The sequence below is a fragment of the Scyliorhinus canicula genome, chromosome 15, assembly GCF_902713615.1.
Source record: "Scyliorhinus canicula chromosome 15, sScyCan1.1, whole genome shotgun sequence".
Lineage (NCBI taxonomy): Eukaryota > Metazoa > Chordata > Chondrichthyes > Carcharhiniformes > Scyliorhinidae > Scyliorhinus > Scyliorhinus canicula.
The window spans coordinates 38,281,915-38,304,111 of record NC_052160.1 but is presented as its reverse complement, the minus strand read 5'-3'; the positions used below and the strand labels follow the sequence as shown (position 1 = coordinate 38,304,111).

Genomic DNA, 22,197 nt, shown 5'->3' with positions numbered 1-22,197 from the left:
CGCTCTCTCTCGCTCTCGCCCTCGCGCTCCCTCTTACACTCGCTCACTCGCTCTCACTCCCCCTGGCGTTCGCTCCCTCCCTTCTCCCCCCTTCGCCTGCTCTCCCTACGTCTGCATTTGCTTAAAACCTGGTACACCTGTAGCTTTTTCCAGCACTATTAATGGTCATTGACCTGGAATATTAACTTTGCTTCTCCCTCCATGAATGTTGTCTGATCTGCTAAGCATTTCTACCATTTGCTGTTTGTATTTCTTGCTCTTCCATGCAATGGCATTTCAACCACTTGACAGTTGATTGCTGAACTGGGTGAAAAGACATTGAAAGCACTGTTGATCCCTTACTGAGTATTAAAGATACAGGCTTCCACTGAGAGTCAGTAGCTGCCCACCACATTGTAGCTCACCATTTAACGACCAAGAGTGGCCGACACCAGATAATTGTTCAAAGGCAGAGCTCATGTTGCTGAAGCCCTTGCCTCATCTGCACAATGAAATCTGGGTCTCTAACACTGTAAAATTCTCCCATCCCATCTACAGTTGTTGCGACTGATCCTCAAAACATATTGAGCCCTACAAAAGAAGATATTTTGCTGCAGTTTTTCTATCAGTGGGGTGTCTGCTCCCCACAAGTAAACCGTGGCATTTCGGCATCTGAGTGGAAACACACTGCAGTCAGGGACATAAACTCTGTGGGGGCGGCAATATATGAAACATTCACTGCTATATCCTGATGTAATGTGACTCAATTGTATTGGGCCCCTCTTAAAAAGCTAAAGAGCGGCAGTTCCAGGAAGGGAACTGGAATGGTTGGTGAGTGCTCAACACAGTTGTGTAGAAATGTGTTTTTAAGTGAAGGAAGAGAGATGTAGCAATGGCCAAAGTAGTTTTAAGGGGAGCAAGGACTGCCTCTGTGGGTAGTGAGGGCTTATTCCCTCTCTGAGGGAAAAGGAGCCCTCATTATGTCTGTGGGGTGAGATGGAGGAGGTGTTGCTGGTGCTTTGAGTCAGCCCATTTGACTTTGCTCCTTGCCAATTTGTTTGCTGGTGAAGACCTGAATGTAATTAAAATTTAGGGGTTAACAAGGGAAGTTGGACAAGACTAATTGTGGGCCAATAGAAGATCTTCTGAGGGGAGCAGTATCAATCACTTCAGAGGGCAACTCGGGTGTGACCGGGGAGAGCATGATGAGAAGCATGTTTGCAGGAAGTGAGCAGGCTTGGTGGAGATAAGGTTAGCTTTTTGTGCCTTTGCCCAGTCGTAAACTTCAGATGCTGCATTAGTTGGTTATATGTAATTTAACTTGTTTTTTAAATTATTCCAGGGACCTTAAACCAGAGAATATTTTGCTGAGCGAGGACATGCACATACGGATTACCGACTTCGGAACAGCAAAAGTATTATCTTCAGATAGTACGCAAGGTGCAGAATTAACCCATTCCTGTCCATCAATGGAAGATTTGTATGCAAAAATGAATAACTATAAACCAGTCCTGGGAGTAAACATGCAGTGTTTGTGCCAGGCACTCCAAACTGAGCCACGGTGACGTTTGGCTGCTGTGTTTGCCTTCTGTAAATTTCAGCGCTTACAAAGTGAACCTGCTCCTAATTGACGCGATGTTGCATAAATACAGACCTTGGGTGGTGTTTTAACTACAGGAAGGTCCTTTGTAAAATTTGTGCTCGCTCTTTCGTTCAAACCTGTGTAATTTCACTTGCCACCAACTTAAACTTAAAAATCTGGGGTAAGAGATTGGGTGTGGCGAATGGGTGTGCCGATTATTCTGTAAGCGTGTTTCACATCTTTGTCTTGCTTTGGCATTGCAGCACGAGCAAATTCTTTTGTTGGAACAGCACAGTATGTTTCGCCAGAGCTTCTGACGGAGAAATCAGCTTGTAAAAGGCAAGTGGAAACCCACAATGCAGATCTGTGTTCTTCTCTTTAAGCTTGGCATTTTGCAATGCTTTCACCGTCCCCACCTGGAGTGGTGCTGACAACTTCATGGGGTACAGTTTCTCTACAGCTGCTGATCACCCTTTGGTATTGCACCCAAATGGCATATAACAGTGAGCCCTCACTTACAGTTGTGGCTGTATTCCTGAACATCATGACTTGAAATGAAACAACTTGGAAGTGAGTCATCGATTCCCTTAGGAATTGACGTTAAAGCCAGAGTTGGGTTCCTTTCTCGCCCAGAAAAAACCCAATATGCAAATTGAAATACTGTACCATACATGTGAAGCACTTGTGCATTCCCAGCTGAAATAACTTGCAAAATAAAATACATCACTAAATATAAAAGAAATACAATATACAAATTTAATTACTTTAAGAAAAATCTGTTGTACTCACCTCAATAGAGTACACAGTAATTTTAGATTTTGACCAGGCTTCATCTAGTGGCAACAATTTGTTGTTGCAGTTAGCAGCTGCCTGCACTGACCAACATCTGCCACTAGATGGAGCAGAGCACTTCATGCGAGCTCAGAGGCAAAGCCAGAAGTAGAGCCCAGAAGCAGGAGTCAGGAGCTGCTGAACAACAGACCTCTAGGGGTTGGGTAAGAACTCAGCCTCTGGTGGGACAGCGAGGGGGCAGGGCAGGAAGATGGACTGAGGGCCAGACTGGGAGGGAAATCATGTGAGTAGACAGACCACAAAAGAGGAGGCAAATAATGTTAAAGTGAAATTGGCAACATTAAATGGATGTACTGACACTAATTTATGAACAATGTGAAAGTGAAACAGTGTTAAGTGAGTCGATGTTAAGCAAGGACTTGTTGTTTGACCCTCGACCATGTGTGTCAGCTTTAGGGAATATCACAACTGAGCCCAAATCAGTAACAGGAAAGGTTAGTTCAATACTTGTCCTGTTGTTGATGGAATGTGGGTTTTCAAAATATCATTTGTGTTTCTCCCCTCCCACCCAATGGTTTCCTATTAATATGTAACAGTTAACACTGGGGTACACTTCCCCATGTGAGGCTGGATTCTCGCTCCACATTCCTCATAACACTGGGTACAGTTCCCCATGTGAGACTGGACTCTCCATATTCCTCATAACACTGGGTACAATTCCCCATGTCAGACTGGACTCTCTCTCCACATTCCTCATAACACTGGGTACAGTTCCCCATGTGAGACTGGACTCTCCATATTCCTCATAACACTGGGGTACACTTCCCCATGTGAGGCTGGACTCTCTCTCCACGTTCCTCATAACATTGGGGTACAGTTCCCCATGTGAGACTGGACTCTCTCCACGTTCCTCATTTTCTGCGAGATAGCAGCGGATTTGCAATTACGGTTCTGAGGTCAGAGGTGAGTGGAATTGCAGGCATGATCCTGCTACTCAAGCTCAGTCCCTCATCCCTTTCAGATTATTCTCAGAGCAGCATTCTCCGAACTGTTTCACTTTTGTTGAAGTACATGTGCACAGATCGATTACCTAACACTTGTTTTTGCAATCCCCTACAGTTCTGATCTCTGGGCTCTTGGCTGTATTATATACCAGCTGGTAGCTGGATTGCCGCCGTTTAGGGCTGGGTAAGTAATCGAGCCTGAGAGATGGATGGTATGTTATGATAGAGGACTAAGCCCAACAAGACTTCACTTTTCTGGCAATTTTGTCTACTGTGTTTAAACTTGTCGGGACTACTAATCAAGTTTGATTTAGTTTTAAATTCCTTACATTAAACTGGCTGAAGGAATTCTGTATAAAACTGTAAAGAGTGAGACTTCCAGATGCTGTAATAGTTCAGACAGTAGAAATGTGATGCTGCACAAACCCAGTGCAAAGCCCATTACCATCTGCGAAACAAAGGAGGATTTAAATGTTGAATGGGACAATTTCATCACCCCTCTAATATATATATATATATATATATATTTTAATACTCCTCCACCCCCTCCCCATCTCTTTGTGATGTGCAATGTTGCAGTAGAAAGCAACTATTCATTATGTTGGAGCTGGCTGGGCACGGTGGTGCAGTGGTTAGCACTGCTGCCACTGGGCGCCTAGGACCTGGGTTCGATCCCGGCCCTGGGTCACTGTCAGTGTGGATTTTGCACGTTCTCCCCATGTCTGTGTGGGTCTCACCCCCACAACCCAAAGATGTGCAGGGTAGGTGGACGGGCCACGCTAAGTTGCCCCTTAATTGGAAAAAAAAGAATTGAACACTTTAAATTTCTTTTTTAAAAGTTTGGGCATTAAAGCTTGGCAGCCATGCCCAGGATGTACCTTTGCCGGCAGGGACTGTTGTATGGTGCTCAGGAACAGCAGTCCTGGTTCACAAATACTGAAAATCAAGTTCAGTTTTTCTGTCAACCTAGCTGATCAGTTTGCTCTGCACAGAGTATGGTTGAATCCATGACCACTGTGCTCCGAGAGATGTGATGCACTTAACCAGCTGAGTCATCGAGGGTTTCAGCCTGTGGCATTTCATTAATAGCATTGGTCCCCCCTCCTTGCAGTCTAGAGGGACGATTCCACAGGCGATAGGCTTCAGCACCTCCTCATATAAGTCAGCCTTCGTGTGGAGGTGTTAACAGGTGCTTAGCCATGTGGAATGTTGCAAATGAATCTGATCCTCATCTGTGCAGTTTCAACAAGAGTCACAATTTCGCAACCACTCTGAGACCCTTAGCTGTTTGTGTCCACTTTAAGCACTGAACCCATTTGTACTCTCCTATCCCAGCATTAGCAGAATTCATCTAACTTGACTGGGCTGCATATTTAACTGCCTAATCTGCAAGGTTTTGTACACCAGTCAGTACACTCGCTTGCTCACTCACCGGGCCAAGGAGTGTGCTGTCCTTACCTGGACACCACTGACAATAGTGTAGCTAATATGTCACCCATGAGGGTCTTATCCCAGATTTGATAAGCGTGGTGAATATTTTAATTGTTTGAAGATTACTGAATACTGATTTGTTAATTTTTGCATGATTTTTCCATTCCACAGCAATGAATATCTCATATTCCAAAAAATCATTAAATTAGAATATGAATTCCCAGAAAAGTTTTTCCCAAAAGCGAAAGATTTGGTGCAGCAACTTTTGGTAAGTGATTTAATGTCTCTGTTCCCAAGACTGTGCTGCAGACAAAATCCTGACCTACCCCAATCAACTGTACTCCGATCTTCTCATTGAATAACTAATCTCGAATCACTATAACAAAAATAAAGTTGCATGGTATGGTGTTACATCAATATTTCCTTTTCAAATTATACCCTTAACCTGAAGACCACACTGGAGTTTTCTCCCTGTCAGAGTGACTTTTTAATAACTATTATTTTTGGTACAATGCTTAGTTACTGGCTGATGTTTTGAAAATCTTTATTGTAAGAAAATTAATGCACTGAATGTACAGTTGCAGTGGTTCAATTCGTAGGGAGATTAGAATTCATAAATAATCCTTTGAAATTAGATTTTTTAAATATAAAATAATCTTTTACCAAGCTGAGGTGCTTTTTGACTTTTGGGGTTCAGCTCTGAAATTTTAAATCTGAAGAAATATATGAAGTGGCACAGTGGTTGGCACTGCTGCCTTACAGCTCCAAGGACCTGGGTTCAATTCCAGCCTTGGGTGACTGTCTGTATGGAGTTTGCACTTTCTCCCCATGTCTGCATGGGTTATTCCAGTTCTCCTACAGTCCAAAGATGTGCAGCTTAGGTGGATTGGTCATGTTATTGGATTCTTTGAATTTCTAGCTCAATAGGAAAAGGACGGGGAAAATAGGACAAACTAAATGCTCTTCCAGAGCTCAATAGGAAAATTTCTAGCTCAATAGGAAAAGAACGGGGAAAATAGGACAAACTAAATGCTCTTCCAGAGAACCTGCACATATATGGCAGCCCTAGTGGCATCCTTTTGTGCCCTGATAACTCTTGACTGAGCACAAGTGCTCTTTCAAAGATCAGGCGCCAAAATGATGGGCTGAATGGCCTCTTCCTGTGCTGTACGCATGCTTCTCTGCATGCAGTTCCCTTCTGATTCACTCATGTTGCTGACAGTATTGTAAAAGCTTGTCAGCATCAACTAACTTTATCCTGCATGTGCGAACACACATAGGAGCAGTAGTGGGCCATTTGGCCTAACAAGCTTGCTCCGCCATTTGAAACGAGCATGGCGGATCGGATTGTGACATTGACCTTACTTTCCTGTCTACCCCCTATACCATTTGAATTCCTTGTCAATCAAGAATTTGTCCAACACAGCCTTAAAAATATTCAGTTACCCAGCCTCCACTGCTATCTGGGGAAGAGACTTCCACAGACTAACGATCCTCTGATCTTAAATGGGAGACCCCTAATTTTTACACTGTATTCCCTACTTCGGCCCCTTCAATTTGAGGAAACATCTCTTCTGTATCCACCCTGTCAAGTCCTCTCCAGATCTTGTGTAAAATCACCTCTCATTCTTAACTCCAATGGACACAGGCCCAACCTGTCCCAATCTTTCCTCATGAGACAACTCCTTCATTCCAGGAATCAGTCGAGGGAACTTTCTCCAAATTGCTTCTAATACAATTATATCCTTTCTGAAGTAAGACCAAAACTGTACACAGTACTCCAGGTGTGATCTCACCAAGGTCCTATACGACGAGCAAAACGTACCTACTTTTATGTTTTGTTTTCCTTGCAATAAACCACAACATTCCGTTTGCCTTCCTAATCACTTGCTATACTTGCATAGATTCAGGGACAAAGACACCATATCCCTCTGTACCACTGAGTTCTGCATCTCTCTGCATTTAAATAATATGCTTTTCTATTCTCCCTGCCAAGTGGGCAAGTTCACATTTTCCCACATTGTATTCCATCTGCCAGAGTTTTGCCCACTCACTTAACCTATCAATATCCCTTTGCAGATTCTTTATGTCCTTTTCATAACTTACTCTCATGTCTATCTCTGAATCATCAGCAAATTTAACAGCCATATTTTCTGTCATTTCCTCTAAGTCATCCTTCAACCTTGCTCTGCAATTGGATCCTCGACTTCCTGACCCATAGACCACAATTAGTAAGGATAAATATCAAAACCTCCTCGACGATAGTCCTCAATACCAGGCCCCCTCAAGGCTGTGTACTGAACCTCCCTAGGTGCAGACTCGATGGGCTGAATGGCCTTACCCTGCACTGTAGGGATTTTATGATTCTATATATGACTGTGTGGCAAAATTTGGCTCCAACTCCATCTACAAATTTGCTGATGACACGACCGTAGTGGGTCAGATCTTGAACACAGATGAGTCAGAGTACAGGAGGGAGATAGAGAACCTAGAGGCATGTTGTAATGACAACAATCTCTCCCTTAACATCAGCAAAACTAAGGAACTGGTCATTGACTTCAGGAAGTGAAGAATTGTACACACCCCTGTCTGCATCAATGGTGACAAGATGGAGATGGTTGACAGCTTCAGATTCCTAGGTGTGCACATCACCAACAATCTGTCCTGGTCCACCTACGTCGACACTACGACCAAGAAAGCACAACAGCACCTATACATCCTCAGGAAACTAAGGAAATTCAACATTCACTCTTACCAATTTTTACAGATGCACCATAGAAAGCATCCTATCTGGCTGCATCACAGCCTGGTATGGCAACTGCTCGGCCCAAGACAGTAAGAAACTGCAGAGAGTTGTGAATTCAGCCCAGTCCATCACGCAAACCCCCCCTCCCATACTTTGACTGTCTACACCTCCCGCTGCTTTGGGAAAGCAGGCAGCATAATTAAAGACCCCTCCCACCCGGGATGTTCTCTCTTCCAACCTCTTCCATCGGGCAGGAGATACAAAAGTCTGAGAACACGCGCAAAAGTCTGAGACCACGCACCAACAGATTCAAAAACAGCTTCTTCCCCGCTGTTACCAGACTTCTGAGTGAGTCTCTTGGACTGAACTGACCTCTTCACTACTGAGTAGTACTACACTCCGTATGCGTCACCCGATGTCTATGTATTTACATTGTGTATCTATTGTATGTCCTCTATGTTTTTCATATATGGAACGATCTGACTGTTTGCAGAACAATACTTTTCACTTTATCAGTGCACGTGACAATAAACCCAAATCCAAATCATCTATTTATCCCTACTCTCTGCTTCCTGTTAGCTAATTAATTCTCTATCTGTATTAACATGTTATGAGCTCTTCTTACTTTGTGTAGTAATCTTTGATGTGGCACCTTAATAACTGCCTTTGGAAATCCAACAATATTACATCAACAGGTTCCCCTTTAACCATGTTGCTTGTTAAATCCTCAAAGAACTTCAATAAATTAGTCAAACATAATGTCTCTTTCACAAAAGCTGTAGACCATAAACCTTGTTATTTATGTCTGATCAATTTATTTTGCTTCAACTCTAGAATAGAGTGCAAAATGAATGTTCGACCATGTACTCACTGTACAAGTGCAGGCTCTGCTGGCTTAAAGCTCACTTGCAGTGAGTGTAGACTTGTTACTTGGGTGAGCTGGAGGTTACTGGGTTAGGCTATTCTTTCACGGATTTTCTTGGTTACCTGAGACAGCCAGTCATGGGTTCAAGTCCCAGTTCAGCATCTGAACATTCTAATGCAGGCCAACACTTTGATGCAATATTAGGGGGCTGTTGTGGATGTTGTCTTTCATGTGATGTGTTAACCCACTTTTAGGTGGATTTAAAAGATTCTATTACCTTATTCAAAGAACCGGGGGACACACCCCCACCACCAAAACCTATTAACTGGGGTGAATCATCTGATTGCTGTTTATTGGACGTGGTATTTGCGTATTGTTGCTTCTAATACCAAGAATGATTTCCCTCCTCCTATAATCTAGGTGTTTGAACACACCAAACGCCTCGGCTGTGAAGAGCTGGGAGGTTATGGACTCCTCAAAGGCCATCCATTCTTTGAGCCTGTTGCGTGGGAGAATCTGCACCTTCAGATCCCACCGAAACTAACCGCATATCTTCCGGCAATGTCTGAGGATGACGAGGATTGCTATGGCAATGTGAGTACTCACACCCTTGCTCTGAGCTGCTTTAACCTGTATCATATCATTATTATACTTTAATAATCAGCTCCTGCTTTTGGATATTCCTCTGATGCTTGATTTTAAATTAATCCTGCTGGTCACGGGGCGGCACATGGCACAATGGTTAGCATTGCTGCCTACGGCGCTGAGGACCAAGGTTCGAATCCCGGCCCTGGGTCACTGTCCGTGTGGAGTTTGCACATTCTCCTTGTGTCTGTGTGGGTTTCACCCCCACAACCCAAAGATGTGCTGGTTAGGTAGATTGGCCATGCTAAATTGCCCCTTAATTGCAAAAAAATAATTGGGTACTCTTTTTAAAAAAAAAAAAAAAAAATGTTTTTAATCCTGCTGGTCACATGGACCTCTGGAATCCACACCAGAATATGTGACATCAGACTAGACTGTGACGCTATGCTCACCTCATCTGTGTGCTTATGGGTATGGATATCAGAACTGGACTGAGAAATCTCTTCCAGCATAACTCCAAGCATAGCCCTTCTGCTTCTTTTGCACTGTGAGATCCTCTCTTAATAAATTAGGCCAACCTTTCAATTATTATATAATAATATAATCTTTATCATTGTCACAAGTAGGCTTACATTAACACTGCAATGAAGTTACTGTGAAAATCCCCCCTAGTTGCCACATTCCGAAGCCTGTTCAGGCACACTGAGGGAGAAATCAGAACGTCCAAACTACCTAACAGCACGTCTTTCAGGACATGTTTCCGTGCCCTTTCAAATTCTCTTGCAAAACTGTTTGCCTTCCTACTTCCCTACCTTCCAAAGCCGCATCCAAATCTTTTCTGGTGTTATATGGAGGAGGAAATTGCACTTCGGCAAAATTTGCAACACAGGCCCTCATTCAGCCTCTCGTGTCTGTGCCAGAACCGGCTCCCCTAATAGAGCTCTCTGTTCTAACTCAATTCTTCTGCCATTTCTCTTTCTCTCGTCAAATCCTTGTCTGTTTAGTTTCCCTTCTCTTCAATCATGCTATTTTTCACGTTCTTCCTCCCTCACCTTCACAAATATTTTCTCCTGTCTTGCTGATCTGCCTTTTTCCTCTCTGTTAAATAATGGTTCGGTATGAGAGCATTCCAGAGAGACAAGTTATGAAGCTGACATTCTTCTTTTTTCTCTCTGTCTCTTGATGACTGGCTGCAGTATGATGACCTTCTCAGCCAGTTTGGTTGCATGCAGGTGGCTCCCTCCAGCTCATCACAATCACTGTCTACGCCTGAGCCCACCCCATCCCAGAAGTCAGGCAGCAACATCGAGCAGTATGTTCATGACCTCAATGACAATTCGTTTGAGCTGGATCTTCAGTTTACAGACGAGGATAAACGGCTGCTGCTTGAGAAACAAGCCAACAAAAATCCCTGGTAAGCTGCATCAATGTGTGTATTGTTCACCATTTCCCTTTGTGTTTGGCCATCTCCCAAGAACATAACAGCTATTTGCTTGGAGCTGCAGCTTGTACAATTTTGGAGGATGTCTTTGTCAGCACCAGAGACTCCACAAATATCCCATCTTCAGTGGGGGGAGAACCCAGCATGTCAGGGCAGCACGGTGGCTAGGGACCCAGATTTGAATCTGACCTTGGGTGACTGTGTGGAGTTTGTACATTCTATCCGTGTCTGCGTGGGTTTTCTCCGGATGCTCCGGTTTCCTCCCACAATCCGAAGATGTGCACGCTATGTGGATTAGCCATGCTAAATTGCCCCTTGGTGTCCAACAGTTAGGTGGGGTTACAGGGATAGGATAGGGGAGTGGGCCTAAGTCGGGTGCTCTTTCAGAGGGTCGGTGCCAATTGACAAAGCCATACCTCAAGAAATCATTTTTAAACTTCTTTGCTCCGAATTAAGTTTATTTTTTCAGTGCCGTTAACCAGTGGCCCTGCAGCTTTAACACTACCACTGCTCTGTTCTGTCCTGGACTCCCCTGTGCAGCTCTCTCAAGCAGATACTGTTGTGAGATTCTCTCCAATAGATAAACAGCCTTTTGAGTCTCTGGCCATCTCTTATTTTTTAAAAGAAAAACCATTGATCTTCTCAGTGCACTTGCCTTGCTTGCCAGCAGCTGCAACATCGAAGCAACTCTGCTGTCTGCTTTGGTGCCAATAGCACATCCCTGGATGGCACTTCACGTCAATTCTACACGCAGGACACGTGACCTACTCTCTGCTGCCGCTTCTGGCTGGAAGACTCCATGCAGTCTAATCTGAACCTCCGTTTAAAAGACGGCAGTGGCCACAATTCTCTATGTAAGAGCCTGTAGCGCCTGTTAGGCGCTGCTCCCGTGATTGGGACCACAGCGGACCAATTGCCTCTCGACACCCGCCCGTGACTCACCCGCAGGTCGCGACCCCCGAGTTTGAAAAACCCTGACCTGGACAGACAGCAGGTACATGGGAACACCACTAACTAAGTTCTCCTCCAGGCTGCACACCATCCTGACTTGGAATTATATTGCTATTCCTATAATGTTGTTGTGCCTGGAACTCCCTCCCGAACAGCACTGTGGGTGTGCCTACACCAGTGGACTGCAGTGGTTCAAGAAAATGGCTCACCGCTACTTTCTAAGGGCATTTAGAAATGGGCAACAAATACTGGCCTTACCAGTGATAACCCACCGATAGAATAATATTAATAAAAAACCTTCTTCCACTGGCACCACAAAATGTCAGATCCACTGCTCGTAGAAATTATAGTTATATATGGGATGTTTCTGATATACAAACATTCCTATTGATGAATTCAGCTGTTTCTTGGCTTACTCCAATGCTATTACTGTCACTGTAATAGAAAAAAAGACCTTCTGCAATGATATTACTGGGTATTTGACACTTGTCGTTGGATGTCAGGCCCAAGGAGGTATTGGTATTTAAAGGGGATTTTTTAATATTTACAGGGTGTGTGTTGGGCATTGGCTGGGTGTGTTCTGGTGTCTCTGCCCCCTTTTCCCTCTCCTCCACAACACAAGTTTATAATGTTGTTGGGAGGACATTGCTGGCTGCTTACCTGTTCTGCATTTCTTCCATAATTTTGCATATTGTCAGTAATACTGGTATTTTGTCTTTCAGGCACCAGTTTGTAGAAAACAATTTAATCCTGAAGATGGGTCCAGTCGATAAGAGAAAGGTATGTTTTATTTTCCATCGACGTGCAAGAGATTCTGACACCTGTTGTCTCCTGCTATAGTGTTTGGGAGACAAAGCTGTGATCAGGTTGGTTACTGAGAGTCTCTTGTCCCTGGTGTCCTGATCCCCAGGGTGGCTCTCCCCTATCTAGGTGAGATGTAATACATTCTAAAAAATAAGGTTACTCTGAATGTATGTGAATTTGCAGAGTCTGGCAAATAGGTTGATGATCTGAAGGTGCAGATAGGCATGTGGAAATGTGATGATGCGATAATGGCAATCCTGCCTCAAAGAAGACAGGACTGGGTACTAAATATTCCTAGATAAAAGGTGTTCAGGAAATGTAAATAAGGAAAGAAAGGCAGTATTTTTTTTTTTTAATGCTTTTAAATGCTTTCATAGGATTTGAATGCTGCAGGAAGGTCAGCATTAGTAGCTCATCCCTGTCGGCCTTTGAGACGGTGCTGGCCGCCATTTTGAACCTGTGTAGTTTATCTGGTAATGCGTTAGTTAAGATGAACATTTCAGTGTCCCAGAAGGGCCAAGCACAAAATCTATTTGGCGAGAGCTAAAAATAAACAATAGACGTCTCGTTATATTGCTTAATGTATTTCATAGCTATCAGCAAGTCGGAGCGGTGGAGTGGAACAAATCTACAAGGAAATTACAGCAAAGAGCAAGAATTATAGAGTAGTTATAGTGGAGGGCTATCCTAATATAGACGGCGATAGTAATAGTGTAAAGGGCAAAGAGAGGCAAGAGTTCCGAGAGTGTATTCGGGGGATTTGTATGTTTCCAATCCAACGGGAAAGGAGGCTGGTTCTTGGGTATGAGGGGGACAAAGTGGATCCAATGTCACTAGGGGAACGTGTGGGAGACAGTGATCATATTAAAGCTTTATGTTGTCTATGGAAAAGACGGAGAAATCCTGAGTAAAAATAATTAATTGGGGAGGGCAAACCTCAATGGGGTGAGAATGGCCCAGATAAATTGGAAACAAAGATTCACTTACAAAACTGTAACTGAGCAATGGGCGGTCTTTAAAGAAGATAGAGTTGGGGACAGCCGAGGTACGTTCTCAAGAGGAAATTGGATAAACAAATCCAGGGTGACAAGAAAGCTGGAGAGTGAGATGAAGCCATGAGGCAGCAGTGCTCACCACTGCGCCATTGTGCCGCCCTGGAGGAAGGTTTTATAGTGGAGTTCAGAGGAATTGGCTGTTCGGGCCCCTGCTCTTCCCCGATGATTTTGACTTTCGTCTTTAGGGCATAACTTTAAAGTTTTCAGATGACAGAACTTGAAAGTATTGTGAACTACCACTGGGTTCAAAATCCTGGAACTCCCTTCTTAATAGCAGTGAATGTTCCTACAACACATAGACTGCTGCGGTTCAAGAAGGCAGCTCACCACCACCGTCTCAAGGGAAATTATGGATGGGCAATAAATGCTGGCCTAGCTAGTGACGCCCACATCCCATGATCACATTTCAAGCGGATGGAAGTTACACTACAGCTGTCGAAAGTTCAGATTACATTACACCTGGAGCACTGTGTTCAGTTCTGTACTCCCATGATTTGGGAGGGATATATTGGCTTTGGAGGGAGTGCAGCGCAGATTTCTGTAATGATACCTGAACTCCCGCAGGCTTAGTTTACAAGGAAAGATGTGGGCAGCACGGTTGCCCAGTGGCTAGCACTGCTGCGTCACGGCGCCAAAGTCCCAGGTTCAATCCCGGCTCTGGGTCACTGTCCGTGTGGAGTTTACACATTCTCCCCGTGTTTGCGTGGGTTTCCCCCCACAACCCAAAGATGTGCAGGGTGGGTGGATTGGCCACACTGAATTGCCCCTTAATTGGGAAAAATGAATTGGGTACTCTAAATTTATTTTGTTTTAAAAGAAGTTACAAGGAAAGATTATTAAAAAATAGAGTTTTATTCTCTGCAATTTAGGTATCGTTTAATTGATGTTTTGAAGGCATTAAAGAGATCTGATAGGGTAGGAGAGTTTCTCTATTATGGGGTAGGTGCCAATCTAGGATAGATGCAGAGAGCACCTGCCTCCCACCCACCTGATGGGTAGGTGCAGAGAGCATGACTGGAGACTTTAGGACTGGGGAATGAACCAGACCTTTCAGGAATGAAGTAAGGAAGCACTTCTACATGCAAAGAGTGGTAGAAGTTTGTAACTAAAAGTGCTGGAAATACTCTGCAAGTCTGGCAGCATTTGTGGAGAGAGAAAAGAATAAATGTTTTGAGTCCAATATAACTTTCGATGTTTGTAAGTTCTCAACAAGCAATAGTTGATTCTATGTCACTTGTTAATTTTAAATTTGAGTTGCTGGATTTCTGACAATTGAAAGTGTTTAGAGATTGGGGGCAAAGGTGGGTATATGGAGTTAGGCACATGTTAAACATGATCTCTTTCCCCCCTGCTGTTTGCCCTGCCGATTGAGCCACTGGCCATGGTGTTGAGGGAGTCCAGAAACTGGAGGGGGTTGGTTCCGCAGGTGGGGGGGGGGGGGGAAGCATCGTGTCTCACTATATGCGGATGACCTGCTTTTGTACATTGCGGATCTGGTGGAGGGGATGGGGGAGGTCATGCAGATTCTTAGGGATTTTGGACACTTCTCGGGATACAAACTAAATGTGTGGAAAAGCGAGCATTTTGTGGTGCATGCGAGGGGCCAGGGAAAGAGGTTGGGGGAGCTACCACTCAAGATGGTGGAGAGGAGCTTTCAGTACTTGGGTATCCAGGTGGCCAAGGGTTGGGGGGGTCTTACACAAGCTCAATTTCACGCAGCTGGTGGATCAGATGGAGGAGCACTTTAGGAGGTGGGACATGTTGCCACTCTCCCTGGCGGGCAGGGTGCAGTCCGTAAAGATGACGGTCCTCCCTAGGTTCCTGTTCGTCTTCCAGTGCCTGCCTATTCTCATCCCCAAGTCCTCCTTTAAGCAGATAAACAGGGGTATTACGGGATTTGTGTGGGCAAATAAGACCCCGCGGGTTAATAGACTGTTACTGGACAGCGAATGTATCTGTGATTCGGAAATGGGTAATGAGGGAGAGGGGGCGGCGTGGAAACGGCTGGAAACGGCGTCCTGTATAGATACTAGCTTGGAGGCACTGGTGACGGCATCGTTGCTGCTCCCGCCAACGCGGTATACCACGAGCCCGGTGGTGGCGGCGACACTGAGGATTTGGGGGCAGTGGAGACGGCATAAGGGGGAGGTAGGGGCCTCAGTCTGGAACAACCACAGGTTCGTTCCAGGTAGGATAGATGGTGGGTTCCTAAGCTGGCATAGGGTGGGAATCAAAAGGATGGGGGACTTGTTTATCGATGGGACTTTTGCCAGTCTGAGGGTGCTGGAGGAGAAATTTGGGTTCCCCCTGGGGAATACCTTTAGGTACATGCAGGTTCGGGCGTTTGTGAAAAAGCAGGTGGGGGAATACAGGACAGGGTGGTCTCGGGCGTGTGGGTAGGGGATGGCAGGATATTGGAAATATACCAACAGCTGCAGGAGGAGGCCTCGGTGGAAGAGCTGAAGGGCAAGTGGGAGGAGGAGCTGGGCGAGGGCCTGTGGGCTGACGCCCTGGGCAGGGTCAATTCCTCATTATCTTGCGCCAGGCTTAGCCTGATTCAGTTTAAAGTGGTGCACCAGGCGCATATGACGAGGGCTAGAATGAGTAAGTTTTTCCAGGTAGAGGACAGGTGTGTGAGGTGTTCAGGAAGCCCAGCAAACCATATCCATATGTTCTGGGCATGCCCGGCATTTACGGAATTTTGGAAGGGCTTTGCAAAGACTATGTCCAAGGTCTCGGACACTCGGGTAAAACCGAGCTGGGGGATAGCGATATTTGGGGTATCGGACGATTCAGGAGTGCAGGAGTCGAAAGAGGCCGAAGTTCTGGCCTTTGCCTCCTTGGTAGCCTGGAGAAGGCTCTTGCTAATGTGGAGGGACGCGAATCCCCCAAGTATGGAGGCTTGAGTCAGTGACATGGCGGGGTTTCTCAGGTTGGAGAAGATAAAGTTTGCCTTGCGAGGGTCTTTGCAGGGGTTCTCCAGGCAGTGGCAACCGTTCCTTGACTTTCTCGCAGAACGTTAGGAGGTCAGCAGCAGCAGCAACCTAGGGTGTGTGGGGTGGGGGGGGTTGTGGGTTGATTTCATGTTATTTGTAAGGGGTGGACGCCCCACTTTGTTTTGTTTTGTTTGTTACATTTTTTAGTTGGTTAGAGGGTTAAGTTGTTTTGTTGATATATTGCTTTGTTCTATTTGTATTATTTTCTCTTGTAGTGTTTTGTAAAAATTATTGAAAAATCTGGAATAAAAACATTTTTTTTAAAAACCATGATGTCATTGAATGATGGAACATTTGGGTGAGGTGAAGGTCTCTGCTTGATGTTGGCCTGTACTATGATGATGTTGTATGATAACTTCTTCATTCACCTGAGGAAGGAGCAGTGTTCCGAAAGCTAGTGATTCGAAACAAACCTGTTGGACTTTAACCTGGTGTTGTAAGACTTCTTACTGTGCCGGCCCCAGTCCAACACTGGCATCTCCACGTCATGATAATGTCAAAAGGGAATGAAATTAGGGTGATCTGTGATGGGTATAAATGCTGGATTTGCAATAGAAGAGCTGGAAGAGGAAGGGAATGAAATAAACGCCACAGTGCTTGGGTACACAAAGTCTGTCATAATCTGAAAGGGGAGAGGAATTGACATATTGAAAGTACTCGGGGACCTGGAGAAATACTGGGGGATATTCAATATACTGGCTCACTATCTTCCAGGAAAGCTGATAACTGGTGGAACATCAGCAGTCGACTCTGGTGGGATGGGACTTGAACTGAGGTTGTATCAGAGCTTTGTGTTGGTTATTTGCTACAATGGTCCTGTTGTAGCTGTGTCATTGCCCATTTCCAGGCCAGCTTTGAGTTGATATAAATCGAGCCCGTTGCTTTAATTGGTGATTTTTGGTTGTACAGGGTCTCTTTGCACGACGCCGACAGTTGCTCCTCACCGAGGGCCCCCACCTCTATTATGTGGATCCCGTCAACAAGATTCTGAAAGGGGAGATTCCCTGGTCACAGGAACTGCGCCCAGAAGCCAAGAACTTCAAAACCTTTTTTGTTCATACTGTAAGTCTGTTAATGGGCAGTTTGTTTTGTCCATGAGCCTGGATCCAATAGTAAAATGTTGTCATTGTCGATCAACTGCCAAACTCTTCAATATTAGATTGTGGCATCTTTTCTAGATATCAATCTAATGCAGTGGTTTTGGCTAGAAAAATAGCGAGGGCCAACTGTGATATTGAATAATTTTTTTTTTAATTAGCGTACGGTAGCATTGTGGATAGCACAATTGCTTCACAGCTCCAGGGTCCCAGGTTCGATTACGGCTTGGGTCACTGTTTGTGCGGAGTCTGCACATCCTCCCAGTGTGTGCGTGGGTTTCCTCCGGGTGCTCCGGTTTCCTCCCACAGTCCAAAGATGTGCAGGTTAGGTGGATTGGCCATGATAAATTGCCCTTCGTGTCCAAAATTGCCCTTAGTGTTGGGTGGGGTTACTGGGTTATGGGGGTAGGGTGGAGGTGTTGACCTTGGGTAGGGTGCTCTTTCCAAGATCCGGTGCAGACTTGATGGGCCAAATGGCCTCCTTCTGCACTGTAAATCCTATGATGATACCCAATTCATTTTCCCAATTAAGGGGCAATTTAGCATGGCCAATCCACGTACCCTGCACATCTTTTGGGTTGTGGGGGTGAAACCCACGCAAACATGGGGAGAATGTGCAAACCCCACACAGACAGTGACCCAGAGCTGGGATCAAACCTGGGACCTCAGCGCCGTGAGGAAGCAGTGGAAACCACTGTGCCACCGTGCTGCCCTGATATTGAATCAGTTTGATCGGGCCGCATGCGAGCAGGGTTGGGGAAGAGGGAATGGTTGTGAGTATGGATCATGGATAGAGTTGTGAGAGCAGAAAGAATTTTTTTTAACAATTGTTTTGTGGCTGTAAAAGCAGAGTTCGGGCCTCACACATTTCTTCGGCCATGCCCTCCAAATGATGGCAAGAAAAATCATGTGCTTGTGTACTTTGAGGGCATGGAACTAATCACAGGCTGTCTTACTAGCATTGCCACTTGACAGTCAACAGCACTGCTGCCTCTGAGGAGGCGGAAGTTGTGACCCCAGTTGCTTGTGGAGTCGAACCCACAGCTTTGCGAGCCCCTGGGTTAGGCAATCAATTTCTTGGTAATATGATATGAGAAAACTATGTCGGGAGGCGTAATATGAAGGCCACCTGCAACCCCTGGGCTGCATAGTGCGTGATTTTGATTTAAGGTGCTTTTATTATCCAAGATGTGTGTTCACATGAGTCTTGAAGTCTTAAGTTGCTGTTACATTGCTCTCTGCTGGTGCAGAGCCATCCCAGTAGCAAGACCAAACTCAACTTGTTAGCTTGGCTAAGGCCCCTGGACTGTTTCAATAATAGTGTTAACTGTAAAACACAGCAATCAGAAAGCGACAGCAGTGGTGATATAAAATCAGTTTAAAACTGTTTAAAGTCTGCAGCTTGGACCCTCCAGTTGACTTTGGAATAGAATAGGATCCCTATGAGGTGATTCATTTTGGTAGAAAAAATTTGAATGTGGATTACAGGGTCAACGGCTGGGTTCTGAGGAACGTGGAGGAACAGAGAGATCTTGGGGTTCATGTCCACAGATCTCTGAAGGTTGCCACTCAAGTGGATAGAGCCGTGAAGAAGGCTTATAGTGTGTTAGCGTTTATTAACCGGGGGCTTGAGTTTAAGAGCCGTGGGGTTATGCTGCAACTGTACGTGACCCTGGTGAGACCACATTTGGAGTATTGTGTTCAGTTCTGGTCACCTCATTATAGGAAGGATGTGGAAGCATTGGAAAGGGTGCAAAGGAGATTTACCAGGATGCTGCCTGGTTTGCAGGATAGGTCTTGTGAGGAAAGGTTGAGGAAGCTAGGGCTTCCTCACTGGAGCGGAGGAGGATGAGAGGCGACTTAATAGAGGTTTATAAGATGATGAGGGGGATAGATAGAGTGGACGTTCAGAGACTGTTTCCTCGGGTGGATGTAGCTGGTACAAGGGGGCATAACTATAAGCAGTGGTGATATAAAATCAGTTTTAAACTGTTTATGGTCTGCAGCTTGGACCCTCCAGTTGACTTTGGAATAGAACAGGATCCCTATGAGGTGATTCATTTTGGTAGAAAAAATTTGAATGCGGATTACAGGGTCAACGGCAGGGTTCTGAGGAACGTGGAGGAACAGAGAGATCTTGGGGTTCATGTCCACAGGGGTGGGAGATATAGGAGGGATATCCGAGGTAGGTTCTTTACTCAGAGAGTGGTTAGGGTGTGGAATGGACTGCCTGCTGTGATAGTGGAGTCGGACACTGGGAACTTTTAAGCGGTTATTGGATAGGCACATGGAGCACACCAGAATGACGGAGTAGGATAGCTTGATCTTGGTTTCGGACAATGCTCGGCACAACATCGAGGGCCGAAAGGCCTGTTCTGTGCTGTATTTTTCTATGTTCTATGTCGAATTTTGCAGGAATCAATACAGTTCAGCCTCCATTCTGCACTTCGTTGTGGTGTTGGTGCTGTGGAAGTGCTTCTATTTGAAGCATTTTGATTCCCTCACAAAGGGAAAATACAGCCACTTTTGAACAAGAAACATTGATGAGGGTATTTTGAATTCTTGCTCTCCCTTGGAGATGTGTACAAGCAAAGCATGCCTTTATAATGAGTGTCAATGAGCTGATATAAGGCCATTACAGTATTACTTACTTTGTTGTTTTGTTCTGCAGCCGAACCGGACATATTACTTAATGGATCCCAGTGGAAATGCACATAAATGGTGCAAAAAGATCCAGGAAGTGTGGCGACGGCGGTACCAGAGCCAACAGAATGCTGGCATCTAGCAAATTGCAGCTTACATATATGGAGAAGCTTCCTCTCAAGTTGCTGGTGCTCCACAGTAAAGAGTTGTAGCACTGCAAAGAAAGCCTCCCCACCCTTCCTCGTCCATTTCTCTCTCCTTCCCCATTTTTTCTCTCCTTCCCCTTTTCTTTCTTTCCTTCCCCTTCTTACTCTCTCTTCTTCTCCTTCTCGCTTTCTCTTCTTCCACTTCTCTCTCTTTCTCTTATTCCACTACACTCTCTCTTTCTCTTCTTCCCCTTTCTCCTCTTTCTCCTTCCCTTCCCTCGCCCCTTCCCCATCTCTTTCTCCCCTTCCCCATCTCTTTCTCCCCTTCCCCATCTCTCTCTCCCCTTCCCCATCTCTCTCTCCCCTTCCCCATCTCTCTCTCTCCTTACCCATCTCTCTCTCCCCTTACCCATCTCTCTCTCCCCTTACCCATCTCTCTCCCCCTTCCCCATCTCTCTCTCCCCTTCCCCATCTCTCTCTCCCCTTCCCCATCTCTCTCTCTCCCCTTTCCCATCTCTATCTCTCCCTTCCCCATCTCTCTCTCCCCCTTCCCCATTTCTCTCTCTCCCCTTCCCCATCTCTCTCTCTCCCCTTCCCCATCTCTCACTCTCCCCTTCCCCGTCTCTCTCCCCCTTCCCCATCTCTCTCCCCCTTCCCCATCTCACTCTCTTTATCCCCCTTCTCTTTGTCCCTCCCTTTCCTTCCCAGGTTAAAAAGAAACAGCCTATGGCATCCAGATAAATTGTACTATTTGTGTGTGTGTGTGGGTTGTGTTGGGGGCAGGCTTGCTCCAACCTTTTTTTCCTTCCTTCCTTTCCATGTAAGTGGGATTGCGGGTTGCTTTGCCTGCTCTTTGTGCTGCAGGCCTATCATATCGCAGATAGGAAGCCCTCGCCTCTTTATGCGTAACGTCTGCTGTCGTTCCAGCTTGCTGGATAATTGATGCTTTTAGAAAAAAATCACGCGTTTATAAACTGCTTCACAGGCAGATTGCAAAACCCAATCTGCGTGTACTCGCAACCCCCATTCCAGTTCAGGCAGCCCTTCATTTACACAGGGCCTGATCTTTGTGATATTACCTTTTTATTTTTTGTTTTACTTTTTTAAATTATTCAAGAGCTGTGTAAATTTTCACTTCTGTCCTTGCTTTCTTCTGGCCTCTGACTCCTACAGCATTGCTTTCTCATTTGTACGAATGCCAAGGGTATATAGTGGTACTGAGGAGTCGATGTGCATATATACACACTTAAATGCAGAAGGAAATCCCTTATTTATGCAGTGACTTTCCCAGAGTGAAGCTGCTATTGATCTAACCTTACCACCGGCCCTGTCTCTCCAAGTTGGTTATGTATGGTTGATCCAGCTACACACTCAAAACAGAAGATGAAGTTTTGTAATTAATTGATGTGCTCTTATCGAACCAGTCCCATGTGCTGCGATAGAATTCTGTACATGTCTTGTTTTATATAATTGTTTACCCGTTCTGATTCAGTTTCAAAGCAGGCTGCTGTTACGTTGTTGCCCGTAACCAAAAGGATTTCAATGAATTACTGGTCTTGGGCAGTCAGTGCATTTTGCTTGGCTGAAAATATTAATCTGAACGAGTTGGGTTCATCACTGTGCAAAGCACTGAATTAATACACGCTTAAATCAACAAGTTATTTTGCTGCTTCTCCCTTCCCTTAAATAATTGAAGTATCCAAAACTGTTTCAGTGATGGTGCAATACTCGCTTGCTTAAATTTAAACTTGCTCTGTGCTAGATTTGAGTCATGGAGTCAGGATGTGGGCATTTGGGAAAGCTTTATACAACCAGATGTTCACTTCGCAAGTTGCAGCATTTTGTTTTCTGCTGTGACTCCAATGACAGTATAGTACAACACGTGCCCAGGATCTGCCTTTAGCCATTGGTCTCTGACCAATGGGACAGGGTGTTGAAGGCACAGGTATTGAGGTACTTGGCTATGCTCAATGCTGCAAACTCGTACACGTGACTGGGTTTGAAAGTGCCCAGTCTGCTGTTGTGTAACTTCTGTAAATTTTCTGTGTGTGTGTGTATGTATATATATATATATTATATA

The 22,197-nt window shown here is 45.1% G+C and overlaps 1 protein-coding gene across 4 annotated transcripts in view; it reads left to right on the top strand.

Moving 5' to 3' along the window:
- Positions 1-20,330, top strand: part of LOC119978305 (3-phosphoinositide-dependent protein kinase 1-like) — a 110,298-nt gene extending 89,968 nt beyond the window's left edge. For all 4 annotated transcript variants that reach the window (XM_038819838.1, XM_038819839.1, XM_038819837.1 and 1 more), the window contains 9 exons: positions 1,322-1,419; positions 1,825-1,900; positions 3,473-3,541; positions 4,960-5,056; positions 8,820-8,993; positions 10,181-10,398; positions 12,099-12,156; positions 17,141-17,293; positions 20,000-20,330. In XM_038819838.1, coding sequence (XP_038675766.1) covers positions 1,322-1,419; positions 1,825-1,900; positions 3,473-3,541; positions 4,960-5,056; positions 8,820-8,993; positions 10,181-10,398; positions 12,099-12,156; positions 17,141-17,293; positions 20,000-20,113 — 1,057 coding nt within the window. In that variant the 3' untranslated portion in view covers positions 20,114-20,330. The remainder of the gene's footprint in view (positions 1-1,321; positions 1,420-1,824; positions 1,901-3,472; positions 3,542-4,959; positions 5,057-8,819; positions 8,994-10,180; positions 10,399-12,098; positions 12,157-17,140; positions 17,294-19,999) is intronic.
- Positions 20,331-22,197: the final 1,867 nt, after the last annotated feature.